The sequence below is a fragment of the Nuphar pumila genome, chromosome 4 (genome assembly GCF_984573655.1).
Source record: "Nuphar pumila chromosome 4, dmNupPumi1.hap1.1, whole genome shotgun sequence".
In the NCBI taxonomy this organism is placed as follows: domain Eukaryota; kingdom Viridiplantae; phylum Streptophyta; class Magnoliopsida; order Nymphaeales; family Nymphaeaceae; genus Nuphar; species Nuphar pumila.
This window is the reverse complement of record NC_143252.1, coordinates 23,618,999-23,632,749: the sequence shown is the minus strand read 5'-3', so window position 1 is coordinate 23,632,749 and position 13,751 is coordinate 23,618,999. Positions and strand designations below refer to the sequence as shown.

General features: G+C 34.2%; 1 protein-coding gene across 1 annotated transcript; it reads left to right on the top strand.

Annotated features, from left to right (window-relative positions):
* The first annotated feature begins 9,865 nt into the window (after positions 1 to 9,865).
* LOC149839653 (serine carboxypeptidase II-3-like) lies at positions 9,866 to 13,749 on the top strand. Its single transcript, XM_090004908.1, has 7 exons — positions 9,866 to 10,235; positions 10,876 to 10,983; positions 11,693 to 11,964; positions 12,219 to 12,476; positions 13,215 to 13,336; positions 13,437 to 13,529; positions 13,632 to 13,749. Exons 1-7 carry the CDS (start codon positions 9,866 to 9,868, stop codon positions 13,747 to 13,749), a joined length of 1,341 nt encoding a protein of 446 aa, XP_089861034.1.
* The last annotated feature ends 2 nt before the right edge of the window (positions 13,750 to 13,751 follow it).

Below are 13,751 nucleotides of genomic sequence, written 5' to 3'. Positions count from 1 at the left end.
ACATCTGCAAGTTATGTTTGAATTTAAATAACGATTTTAATCAACAGAAATTCCGATTTGACTTTGTATTTTATTAACAAGGTTTTTGAATCCCAAAACGTCTTATTTTTTTATAGTAGTTTACTAACATATCCGTGAACAACATATAAAAAAATAAAAAAATTTCAATCAGTATTTCAATACGAACTAACATTCTTTCTACTGATCTAAAATTAAAATCTACAAAAATCTAAGAAACACTAAAAAAAAATATAATTTAACCATGAAAAACCATAAAAATTATCTAAACAGCAAAACAAAATTGGTTTTGATGATGAAACACATATAATAAACATTAATATGCTAAAAAATAAATAAAACACAGGGAATCCATGGTTGAAATTTCTTTTACCCTTGAAACCATGGATTTAATCAATTTAATCAGATAAATCTCATATTTTCTTGGTTAAGAATATAAAAAACAATGCAATAAACAATTCTAATGGATTAGAATCATGGAAAAAAAGCATGGAATAGGGTTAGATCATCTTCTTAAATTGAACTTGAGGTTCTTGAGGTTGAATCTATGGTTAAATCCATGAACACAAGGGGTTCCATGGTGAAATCTAATATAAACTAATAAAAAAATAATAATAAAAAAAAAAACTTACCTTGGGGTTACAGCTTCAATGAAGGAATAAAAGGTGCTGGAGAGAGGAGGGAGACCACGAAAATTTTAAGAGAAAACCACCTTCTTTGACCCCTCTAAAGACCCCTTTTTATAGTTTTTCAAAACCCATGTAATTAGGACTAATTAATACCTAACTTTGACTTTTTCAAATTCTATCTAAAACCACCAAGGGAGGATGATTTTTTGTGGTTTAATAACCCTAAATGAACTCTAACTAAACCCTAATTAACACCTAATTAAACTCTAGAAAGTCCAAATGTGACACCACCTAGTATGGACCCATATTTGGTTTTTAAAACTTGAATTTAAAACCTTAAAAAACCAATGGTTTAAAACTTAAATAAAATGGATTTTTAAAATTGCTTTTGACTCCTCTAAACCCTTAACCTAACTAGGACAATGACTAACCCTAGTCTAACCTTGACTTCTTCAAATGTGGTGCCACCCCAAGTGGGCCCCACTTGAATTTTCAAAAACGATTTTAAAACTTGAAAATGAGAGGTTTTTCAAAAGAGATTCAAAAGTAGACTTTGAGATTGAAATGGTACAGAGTCTTGACTGAGTCAGAACTCCTCTGGATATGGTGCCAACTGAGTGGTCCCTACATCGAAGTTTTGAAAATTTGAAATAAATACTGAAAATGACTTTGAAAAGGGGTTAAAATGAATAGTTTAAATTCAAAGTTTTGAAAATAGAGTTCTAATCGAACTGGGACTCCGGGCTAGAGTCCTGAATCTTTAAGACTCGAAGATTTTGGATTTTAAAAGCCAAATGAAAGAGTTTTTGAAAGATTTTATCAAAAAAATGGTAAAATAAGGCAGAAAATACAGTCAGGGTTAGAGTCCTAACTCAACCAAAACTCTGAAATAGAGTTCTGAATCAACTAAGACTCTATAAAATAACCTAATTTTTGAAAAACAAATGGAAAAGAGTAAAAATGGAAGCAAAAGCAGACTCTAGAACAGACTTCTGAATGGATTAGGACTCTGGGACGGAGTCCTGATCGGACTGAAACTCTAGATTTTTTTTGGTATTTTCTGAAAAATAGATGAAAGAACTTGTGAAAACAATAACAAATATTGAAATAAAATAGAGTTCTGATTCAACTGAGACTCTGAGGACAGAGTCCTAATTGAACTAGGACTCTCAGATTTTTGGATTTTCTGAGAAAACAAATGAGAGAATTTTGAAAAATAGTTAAAAACAGGATAAAATTGAAGTTTTGGTTCAGAGTCCTGATCTGATTAGGACTCTGAGAAAGAGACTTGATTCGATCAGAACTCTAAGAATTTTTTGTTTTCTGATAAGCAAATGATGAATTTTAGATAGAAATTTTGAAAATCAATGAAAATTGAGTGAGAAAACAAACTTTGGATAGAGTCCTGATTTGATCAGGACTTTGGGGCAGAATCCTGATTTTATCAGGACTCTAGGATAAAATCCAAGAATTTTGAAATTCTTTGATAAAAGTGTAATAGTTTTGATAGATGGAAAGATTTTTGAAAGATTCTCTCAAAATTGAAATCAGGATTAGAATTCTGATCCAACTAGGACTCTCTGAACAGAGTCCTGTTTTGACTGAAACTCTGAGTTTTTGACTCATTTTGAAACTTTTGGTTGAAAACAGGTAAAAATAGTGACAAAAGATAGAGTCCTAATCCGACTGAAACTCTAAAAAAGAGTCCTAATCTGACTGAGATTCTTGAAGAAGAGTCCTAATCCAACTAGGACTCTGGGATTTTGGCCAAAACAGAAGATTTTGAAAGGTTTTCTCCAAAACAGGTAAAAAAAGTAGTAAAAAGTAGAGTCTTGATCCAACTAGGACTCTAAGATTTTGGCCAAAATGGAGGAAATGGACAAGGGATATGACCATAACTAGTTTAAAATCAAAATAGAGTTTTAAAAATGTTTTAAAAAGATAAAAAGATAGAGTCCTGATCCAACTAGTACTCTGAAATTTTTGAGAAATTTGATAAATGAAGGAATCCAGAAGCGACACCACCTAAATGAGTCTCATCTCATAATTAAAATCAGTTAAAAAATGAGTTTAAAATGAATCCAGATTGTTTTCTGAGAAAAACACTTCAAAATATAAGGTCCTAGGGGTTGGCAAATGACAGAATATTGATTAAAAACTCAAGTTTTAAAATTGATTTTGAAAGAAAAGTTTTAAAACTCGAATCTGGATTAAATATTTTGAAAATAGGAGTGCTGGATTTCGAAAATGATATATAATGACATGCAATGCTATGCAATGCAATGAAATGGTATGTTGAATGCATGCAATGATATGCAATGACACATGAAATATATAAACACTGGATGAGGGTGAAAATTTGGGGTGTTTACACCATCCAACTCGAGGAACACTTCCTCTCATGTGTTATCTGAATCATATCTCGTTCAGATATACATGACAACTCATCCTATTTGAGCTACCATCCCATTCAGATCCATAGTGTACACCATGTATACCAACATGTGCCAAGCATTACAACACTATATACATGCACCTGTATTCATTTATGACCATGCATCAATGTGAAGAGTTATATCATGCATGTCTAACTTTCATTCAGTATATCAAAAAATGTTTCTAAGTTTCTAATGCAATGTTTTGCTTTTTACTCAACCTATGGGTACCATTGCAGGAAGCCACTCAGAAACAACCAACCCACAAGAGTGTTTATTATTCTATGTATTTTAATTGCCCATGATTCCAACTGAATTTGTCATACACTGAGACGAGTCTACCATGACCACACCAGTCAAACTCAAGAGAAAACCCCCAGTGTTAAACAAAATGATCACCCCTTACTCTATAGAGTTAACTGGACTCACCTAAGCAGTATGTCTAGGATCTCTTATAACCGAGGGTGGGAAACCCAGGAGACACCTCTAAAAATTCTACTCCCCTTGGAGGTATACCCCTCTACCCTCTCTATGGTAGAGAATGCAACATGTAGGTTAATCAATTATTAATATTTATTTTTTTCTTTCTTTAGATTAATGCATTTTTTAATTGTCGAAGCTAAGATATTAATGCCACCATCAATCTTACATAGCATGTTGATTTGGTGCTAGTGTCATACTCATGGTCTTACTCTACACTCTGCATGTCAATGCTTACCCAGACTCACATGACGAATGAAACCCTATGCTAATGCTTCTATGGTCTTACATAGCCCATCAATCCAGTAGCTCATGCCTCACATCTCGACCCTCATCGCTAGTTTGATGTCTCATGTCACACTGACCCGAATTCACATGCTAACTGACCCACAATTCATGATAATAAATTATCAAATTCCACATTGTCATTTGCTTGCACACAAGCGTATCATGCACATAAACACTTCATGCCATGCTATAGTTTCTCATTTTTTTCTTTATATGACATGCACCACATGAATTCATTATTAGATGACAATACACATTGTAATATCATGCTTGAACATAAGCATATCATGCATCACATACAAATACATATAACATGCCTTACACCAAAACATATCATGTGTTATGCTTTGCATTAGTGTGTCAGATACATATCTTTCATAAGCATCATACCATTAAGCTAATTTACATAAATTTTTTTCAACTTTTTCAATAATACATTCAACCAAATGACATTTGAACATGTACATAAACATCGCATGATATCACAGGTACACTTAGGCTATTAGACATCAAGTCATACACATTCGCAAGTTAGTTCCCGAAACTTGTTGTTCATAGAAAATCAACAAAAAATAACAATTAGATGACAAAAAATAAAATTTTTGCAGAGGCATCCCACATATGTCCCAAAAATCCTAGATTCAAGCTCATTTAAGTCATGGTTGCACAGTCAATTGCACACAACTATATCATTTTCAAAATAAAAAATTTGGTAGATTTCTGTCTTGTAAAGATAGAGTTGCTGAGAATAATTTTCAAAAAATTGCACATTGAATTTTTTTTTATAGATTGCCCAGCATCACAGGAGAAACTTCATAGAAGAACTCATTTTTAGATTCGTTCCCCAGAATTCCCTAAAAATCCCAAAATAGAAGCTATTTTTGCAAAGCTACAGAGCGCTTCCCGCAAAATTTTTAGAATTTATTTTGACTTCTCAATTTTTTTGAGATAAATTTAGAGAGAATTTTTCTGCAAGGTTGTAGACAGGACATAATTCCAGCAACAACTTGCAAACACCATATCTTATGAAATACGAACCTGATTCATCTCAACTTTGGGCTAAATTCTTCATTAGGATGTCTAAAATTAGCATACCAAAATTGAGAATTTTTTTGATCCATAATCTGGATGAACCATGTGTTTAATTCAAGTTGGTCGGATAAAACGAAACTCCCAAATCAGCATAGGTTTCATTTCTCATTTTTTTTAAACCACAACCAAACTATGAAAATGAACTGATTCAAAAGCATATAAATATTATCTAAATGAGTATGTCATGCTATCAAAACACATACAACCTTTAGAATCATGACCATGCTTCTATAATCCAATGGTTTACATGAAGCATATCTAATAATAGATTTGCTTCTAAATTTTAATCAATCATACATGAAAAATTATATGTAATCTATTTTTTATAGACACTAAACATACCCTATTACATTAGATCTAACACATAAATGCATGTATAATATAAAACCACTTTTAGATCCAAGATCAGAAAACACATTTTTCCCAAAACAAATAAAAAAATGTGTTAGTCTCTCTTTTTTTTAGCAAACCAAAAACTTAAGCATTCATTCAGATCTAATCTACAATACAATTAATATGAAAAAATCATTCATATGAACCCTTCCTGAGCCATACAAAATCCGATCTACATGTAGAACCCCTATTTCCCAAAACTGTTTTTAAAGAAAAACCCCAACTATTAGAAAACATTTCTCTTTTTTTTTTGTTATATACATATGTATATCAATCTTAGGTAAAACCTAATTTGATATATCTGCTGGTCTAGATCTGTGGATCAACCAAGTGTATGCTTTAAGTATTTCCATATCATGTTTAAACACATAGATAAGGAAATCCTACCTCTTTTAAATCTCTTTTCCAAACAAGCTACCCTCTTTCAAGCCTCTTTTAATGGACGTTTTACTCCATAAATAGTGTAGAAGAAGAAGATGAGAGAGAATGCCAAAATCATGTGTCTCTCTTCTTCTTTCTTTCTTTCTTTCTTTCTCTCATAAAGAGGTTGGGTTTCATTAGCAAGCCCAACCCAATTTGACTTTTAGTTATTAGCAATGCCCTTAACCCATTTAGGAACTTTTTAGAAAAATGTCTCCCCCTTTATGATGAGTTTTGCTAACTTCTAAAATCTTTAACCAACCCTTATTTGTTTCCTTTTTCCTTATTTTTTTCAATTGATATCTTTCAAACTTAATTTCTTTTTGGAATCCATATGGGATTCTTTGACCTTTGATTTTATCCACATGGGATGGCCCCCATCTCAAGGGAGTTTCCTTAACCAAATTCACCCCCTAGTGGATTTAATTTTAAATTAAATCTTTTTAACACTTTCCTAATTATCTAATCCTAAGATACCTATGTAATTTAAACTATATAACTAATGCTACTTAAATAAAAACCCTAAGCTAATTAAGCCATGTGGGTCGTCCCACTAGGTTGGACCCCATCCTTGATGAGTGACAAGTGACACCCATCTCCTTGGGTCGTTTCCTCCTGTGAGTCTCACATGCCACCTCATGGTTCTTGGTGTAATACTTATCATACTGTGTGAGTTTGGTCCTTTATATAGCATGATTATGTGATTGTTTCACAAATGGATGCGTTATGCCATGTTATGTTATGAATGGTTGTGTTTGTCCATGTATGTATTTGTTCTATAGTTTATACCTACCAGACTGTGTGAGTCTGACCCGTTATATATTGACATTTTTAGGTGATAAGTAGTTGTATAAAGGTGATGGCGAGATGAGATGATGGCACCAAAACCACACCTCTATTCATTTCAAGTTTTCTAGGATTAGTTTAAGAAAGCAGTTGATACTTTTAATCTATTAAGAGTTTGTGATGACATTGGTATAGTCAGTTTTGTCTAAACTGCTATATTTGATCTTATGAATGGTTTTAGTATGATTATGAATGTATTTACTTGTTGAGGGTTTGGAATCGAATTTATAGTTAAGATTTCTCATATGTACGGATTTGGACCCAAGTCCAAGATAGGATTAGGATATAGTCCTTAGTATTAGTGTACGATTGTCTGTGACCAACTCAAAGTTTTATAACTCAAAACAAAAGAAAGTTTTTTATGTTTATTAAAGAGTTTATTTTATGTAATGTATAGTATCATTACTTATTGAAAGTTGTAACAACATTTTATAAAAAAGCTTAATAAAATAGGAAATTGTTCAATTATGCTATATATAAAACGTGAGCTTTAAAGAATTTATAAAGAAACTGATTTACAAAATGTTTTAAGAATGTATTTTATTGTTGTTTATATGTTTATCGCAATTAAAAGTAGGTTTTGTGATTCAAACCAAGTTTTTCAAAAGTGAATTAAGATTTATTAGAATTGACTTTAAGGTGTCTTTTCAATCATCCTTCTTTTGTCTTTTGGAAACCTTAGAAAACTAATTTTTAAAATTGTAACTAGTTACAAAATGTGATAGCTCATTAGTGGGTTGTTATTGTTTTTAGAGTGACAACTTTGGTAAAGGTAACAAAGATTTTGAAAGGCACTCATAGGGTACTACAATGAGCACATCAACAAGGAAGTAAAGCATTTAAGCATTGATGGAGTTGTAAGTTGAACTTTTAGATAACATGATAAATCGTCTCATAGTGGAAAATAGGGAGAGAGAGAGAGAGAGAGAGAGAGAGAGAGAGAGAGAGAGAGAGAGAGAGAGAGAGAGAGAGTTTAATAGAATAGAAATGGGGGCATGAATGGGGTCTTTTATAGGCTCCATGGGATTTTCAAGTCCCATTTGGTAGGTCTTCTAAGCCTCTAGATATATTCTTAATTGGCTTACCAAAGTCCAAGCCAACTAGGTTTCTAATCTTATTTAATTTTTTGTTTTTAATTAATGTCATTAAGGTAAGATAGGTGGGGATGTCCCAACCCCTTGGAATTATGTCCACAAGTGGAGTGCATTCCATATGGACTCTCCACCATCTAGGAAGGCCCACCTAAGGGGCGCCCCACCTTAGAGTCCAACTTACTAAAAGAAGATCTTAGTTCTTCTAATAAATTGACCTTATTTTTAATTTAGGAAACTTTTTTTAATTATTTTTTACTTAATCAAAGTAGAATTCTAGGTAATTAAGAGATTGGAAAGTAGGGTTTTTTTTTTCTTATAACCAAACCTAAATTCATATTTAATTAAATCCAAATTAAATTAAATTAAATTTTAAATTCAAATTCACATTAAATTAAATCCAAATTAAGTTCACTTGAGATTTAAATTCACTTCAGGTTCAAATTCAAATTATATTTACATTTAATTCTAATTCAAATAAAATGTAAACTAAAATTAAACCCATAATTGAAACATAAACTTCATCTTTATTAATTTAATAATTATTAAAACATTCATGAGTGTTACAATTAGGGTCAATTTTGAAAAGAAAACCGGGTTATAGAGATCATTTGGGTCTCACTGAATAAAGTCAAGCCAGTTTTGAAAAGGGAATTGGGCTGCTGAGAACATTTTGGTCCCGCTGAACAAGGACAAACCAAGTTTTAAAATATAATGATCTTTTTTAGGCTACAGATGAGAGAGATGATTATTGCCTTTGTCGCAAAACAAGTTTTCAGCCATGGTAGTCAGAGTTTTCTAAAGCTTGTGTTTCAAAAAGAGATTACAAGATCCGATTAAGCATCCACATTTTGGATAAACTCATGAAAATCTCTATAGACAAAATATTAACCCTCAGACCATGATTGGAACTGGGTGCTTGATGGACTAACAAAGGAATCATGCATTATGACATAAAAAGAATAATGCCCCTTACTTTACATTTTTTTTTGAAAAAGTTGCTATGCAAAAAATTCTGTCCTCTCTCAGGTTTTGGGACCAGACAAATATAGACATGTATTAGAAAATAAATCATAAGATAAAGTGAAAAAACCTGTAAAGGGGTCAAATCAAATGAAGCATGGGCGTCAATTTCTCTTGTTTGAGCACACACACATGAGAGACCGCTCCCAATCCAAGCTGCTGATCCTGAAACAACCTCCGCTGCAACAATTGAAGAAGAACTATCAAATTTGATAATTCAAATTTTCATCAAGTGAAGTTAATAATTTTCAAGAGTCAGAAAACAAAGCTATCCTGAGGTGTCACAAGAGAAGAGAAAAAATGAGGGAAAAGAAGAAGCGAAAAAACCCTTGGGAGTTAAAACAAAATGAGGGAAAGGCATTTTTTCTTGCACTTTTTTAGCGCCAAAAAAACTGTTTTTCTATAGCTATTTTAGTGCCAATAAAAATTCATTGACATCAATGCCAATACTTTTATTGGCATTAGGCAGAATTTTACTTAGCACCAGTAAAGGTCTGATTTATTGCAGTGCCATCAGCATCATGTTCGGCCTATCATTGCCTACTCCTCTATCCTCTTATATGTGCACATGCCTCATGTAATTGTTTTAAACTCAGTTAATTCCTTATCTTTGTTTCTTCCCAAACCCTTTTCCCTTGTTTTAAATATTTTAGGTGCAGTCCAAAACCTGTAGATGTGTTCATTATTCATTAAAAACCATGATTTGAATTGGATTGATTTCACAAGAAACCTAGATTTTTATTTTATCAAGTTTTAACTGCAATACAAATAAATAATTTTTGATTGCTGTAAAAAAACATGAAACTAAACATAAAAGTGCCTAATTAATCTGTTCGGCTTTAATAGGAACCAACTGACTGAAGCAGATACATAGGGCGGCTTTTAGCTGGAATGAGTATATTGTTTTTCTAAAAATAATAAAAAACAGTGACAAGGTGACAACTACTCCATATTACGAAAAGGGGAAGGGTTAGTTTCATCCCACTCCATGCTTTCACATACCCTATGGATGATAGGAGCGACATGCAACGCAAGATGTGAGACGGTTGCCTCCCAAACACAACAACCATGCTAACATTAGCCATACTAAAGCATCCGCCACACCTATAAAGCTGCGGGTCACTTTTATGGCCTTGCAATCTCAAAAATGATGGAAGGAATTACGGTATCCCTCCTGTCGCTGCTTATTCTCTGCTCCTTTCTCTTCATTTGTGGGCATGCTGCACAGACAACACAATCCTTCAAGCTCCCAGGCTATTCTGGGGACCTCTCTGCAAAAGTGATCCATTGGAATTCAGAGCTGCTAGCAACACAGTCTCCTGCCCAAGTGGTCTTCCATGGTGGATCCAAAGAGAAGGACCGGATTGCTACACTTCCGGGTCAACCCAGAAATGTGAGTTTTGCACAGTATTCCGGATATGTCACCGTTGATCCGGCAGGTGTACGATCGCTGTTTTACTATTTTGTTGAAGCAGTGAATAATTCCAGTTCTAAGCCGCTTGTCCTGTGGCTCAATGGAGGTATGTATGCAAAGAAGATTAGCAGCGTATTCTATCTGGTATATATAGTGACCAACGTTTTGAAGCGCAACTTGTGGGCCCCAAAATATTATGGTATTTTAAGAAATCTTTGTTTTTATCGCATTTTGATAAGGAAAAATCTCTCCAATCAGTTTATATGGAAAAAAGAGCAAAAATATCAAAGTGTAAGTTGGAAAAGTAAAATAGCCAACATTTTACCTACCTTATGCTGATATAAATTTAAATGTTCTAAAAAAAAATATGATTGTTTTTGTCCAAAACAGTAACATTGGGATAATAATACAATATTATTGACCTTTTTAAACGGCGAGTAAAAGTTCAAACTTTTTTTTTTTTTTTTCACAAAATTATTGCAAAAGATCTGTCACACTGGCTGGCTACCACTAGACAGTAAACACTTTCACATTTATTGTCATGGAAATTGCCATATATCAATCTTGCACGTTAAGTGCTGAATAAATATTTATATAAATAATGTGAAATGGCTCTAGCAACAAATTACTAAATTTAAGTGAGAGTTTCGTGTTTTCTTTACTTGATGGGTGGCATGCATGGTGTTTAGATTTAAGAAAAGAAAACCTAAGAGATCACTCTAAAATTTTGGTTTTCAACAACTCAGGCCCTGGATGCTCCTCTTTGGGTGCGGGGGCAATGCAAGAGCATGGACCATTTCGTGTGGATGCAAGCGGAAAAGCTCTTAAAAGTAACCCATACTCTTGGAACAATGGTGAGTTTCATGTCATTCCTTTATTTCATAATGTATGTTAATTTATCAGCCAATAAATGTTTTACAGTTTGAGTTTCCTTAAGGAGACGAACTGGTAGAAATCGAATTGAATCATGCGTAATCAAATTCAGATTAGGATTCAGATACGGATAGAATATGTCTTCAATTAGCTGGTTGAATATGTTTTATATGTAATTGGGTTAGATTTGCCATCGAAATCGTAATCAGATTTGAATGCGAAGCTGCATACTAAATCTGATCCTTTTTATTAATCAGGTGGTACTTTGTTTACCAAATGAGACTAGCTAATCAAATCCGGTTGGATATAAAACCCAAAGCAGATCACTGGACATCACTAACTTTCAAGCCCTCTCTTTCTTTCTTGGTAATGTTTTGATGACAATAGAAATACACGACTTGTTGGATTTTAAATATCCTGGTGCTACAAGTTGTCGTAAGAAACTCAAGAAAATTAAGGTCCATTTCAAATTATAATTTTAACATGTTAATTACTAAGAGGAGGTCCGTTTCTTCTATGCTGACCACATTATTTGCTGAAGTCTCTACTAGTTTAATGTCTGCTGCAACCCCTTGCACTCTTCTGTTGTTGTTATTGTTTTGTTTCTTTTTTCGATGAATGAATGATGATTCACTTTATCTCATAAACAAGCACCGAAACATGTCTATTAACGTCCTAAAACATTTGCAGCGGCGAACATTCTCTACGTGGAATCACCAGTGGGGGTTGGATTCTCATATTCGACAAATGAAAGTGACTATGACTCACATGGGGACACCAAGACTGCACTTGACAATTATCAATTTCTAGTGAATTGGTTTGAACGATTCCCAGAATATAAGTTGCGTGAATTCTATGTCAGCGGTGAGAGCTATGCAGGAAACTACGTGCCCCAACTTGCTTCACTAATCCTAGAAAACAATAAGAAATCAAGTTATGTCATCAATCTCAAAGGAATTATTGTAAGTACATTCACGTCCTTGATAGAGATCATTATCAGATGGACTATTAAAAGTTGGCGTAGTTTCTTTTGTTACACTACCATATCCTAGATCATCTCATATTCATGTTTTCGTTTCATATTGTTCACAATTACCTTGCACATTTTCCAATTGTACGTTCTCTTATTCTCATGCAATGCATGGAAAACTGAAAGCTAAGGTTCCACTAGAATGCAACCAATAACTTGATGCCTTTGGTGTGATAATTTCGACAGCTTGGGAATCCAGTTGTTGATGAGTTGGAAGATATGAGAGGGAGGTTTGAGTACCATGCATCTCATGCAGTTATATCAGATGAAGCAGCCAGAGAGGTGAGACAAGCTTGCAATTGCCCCCAGTGCGAGAGGTCTGACACATGCTACGATAAGCTATTTGACTCCATTCCTATGGGCGTCACGTACAACATCTACGACATCTACCAACACCCCTGCCGTGACCCTCGTAGCCCAGATAACCCTTGGTTGAAGGACGATGTAAGTTACTTGATTCACACAAATTTTGGAAGAAAAGTTATTATATATCTTTGTTTCTTTTTTCAAAATGACTTTGATACCACAACAATCTTTGGAGTTTGGTTCCAACTTACTATTATGGTAAAAAAATGTTACTCACACATATCCAATAGGTGTCCATGCACTTATGGGGGCATTTGTTTCGGGGACTGGCCTGGAAAGGGCACCCTGTTCTGTTCTGTCCTATCCTATCCTGTCTACCGATAGCCCTGGAAAATTATGGTAATTTTTCTTTTTCAAAAGTGTCTGTTCTGTCCTTTCCTCCCCTGTTCCATGCATGGGGGAGGTCCGAAGAAACCTGCAAGTGACCAAGAATATGAAGATGGGTCCAACAACAATGTACTTTTACAATCATGAGCTCTAAATCTTGATCTGGTACAGCAGATCTTGGTTTAGGTCTGGTTTCCAAATTTATCAAACAATGAATCACTTTCATAGCTGATCTGAAATGGGCTTCAGACATAATCAGGATCCAATTAGAAACATGTTACATTGGGCCTGATAGCCTATCAAACCCATTTAGGCCTGTCTTGGTCTGGGTCCCATTTGGTGCATGGACAACTCAGATCTGACCCATATATAGCAGGTAAAATCATTTTGCGCCCGCGCGTTAGAATAAAAGAACATGATTGTAATTCTCGATCGACCCGATGAGTAGTAAGTAAATTAACGTTTGTCATATTTTGCAACATTGATTAGCCTCATGAACTATACGACTGTATGGATACGCCGACCACCAATTATCTTAACCTTCCTCAAGTCCAAAGAGCTCTACATGTCAATTCTGCTGCCTTCGTCAAGCCTTGGCAAAAGTGTAGCGTGTAAGTGATCAACTCTCTTGTCATCATCTTCTTCTTTTTCTGCTACAACCTCTGCTTCTATTTCTACTAACATCTACCGTTGATGTTCTTGAATCTACAGCATTGTTGCTCGCACGTACTCAGAGAGAGTTTCCAGCAGCATACCAATCTTAAAGAAGATCATGGAAAGTGGGATTCCTATGTGGTACTACAGGCAAGTGTACACATAAACATGCAATCCAAACCCTTCTAACAAAGTTCGGCCTTGGTTGCAATATCCGTATTCACTAATATCTCCTCCCATCTTGAATTGCAGTGGTGATTTTGATTCCAGAGTTCCGGTAACAGCCACGATGTACTCACTGAGACTGCTTAACTTGACCGTGGAGAACGATTGGCGCAGTTGGTACAGGAACCCCATTACGGTACCATAGCT

Coding starts and splice junctions, on each gene's coding strand:
- LOC149839653 (XM_090004908.1), top strand. CDS start 9,866: ATGGAAGGAATTACGGTATCCCTCCTGTCGCTGCTTATTCTCTGCTCC. Junction 10,236..10,875: donor TGTCCTGTGGCTCAATGGAG/GTATGTATGCAA, acceptor TCAACAACTCAG/GCCCTGGATGCTCCTCTTTG. Junction 10,984..11,692: donor CCCATACTCTTGGAACAATG/GTGAGTTTCATG, acceptor AAACATTTGCAG/CGGCGAACATTCTCTACGTG.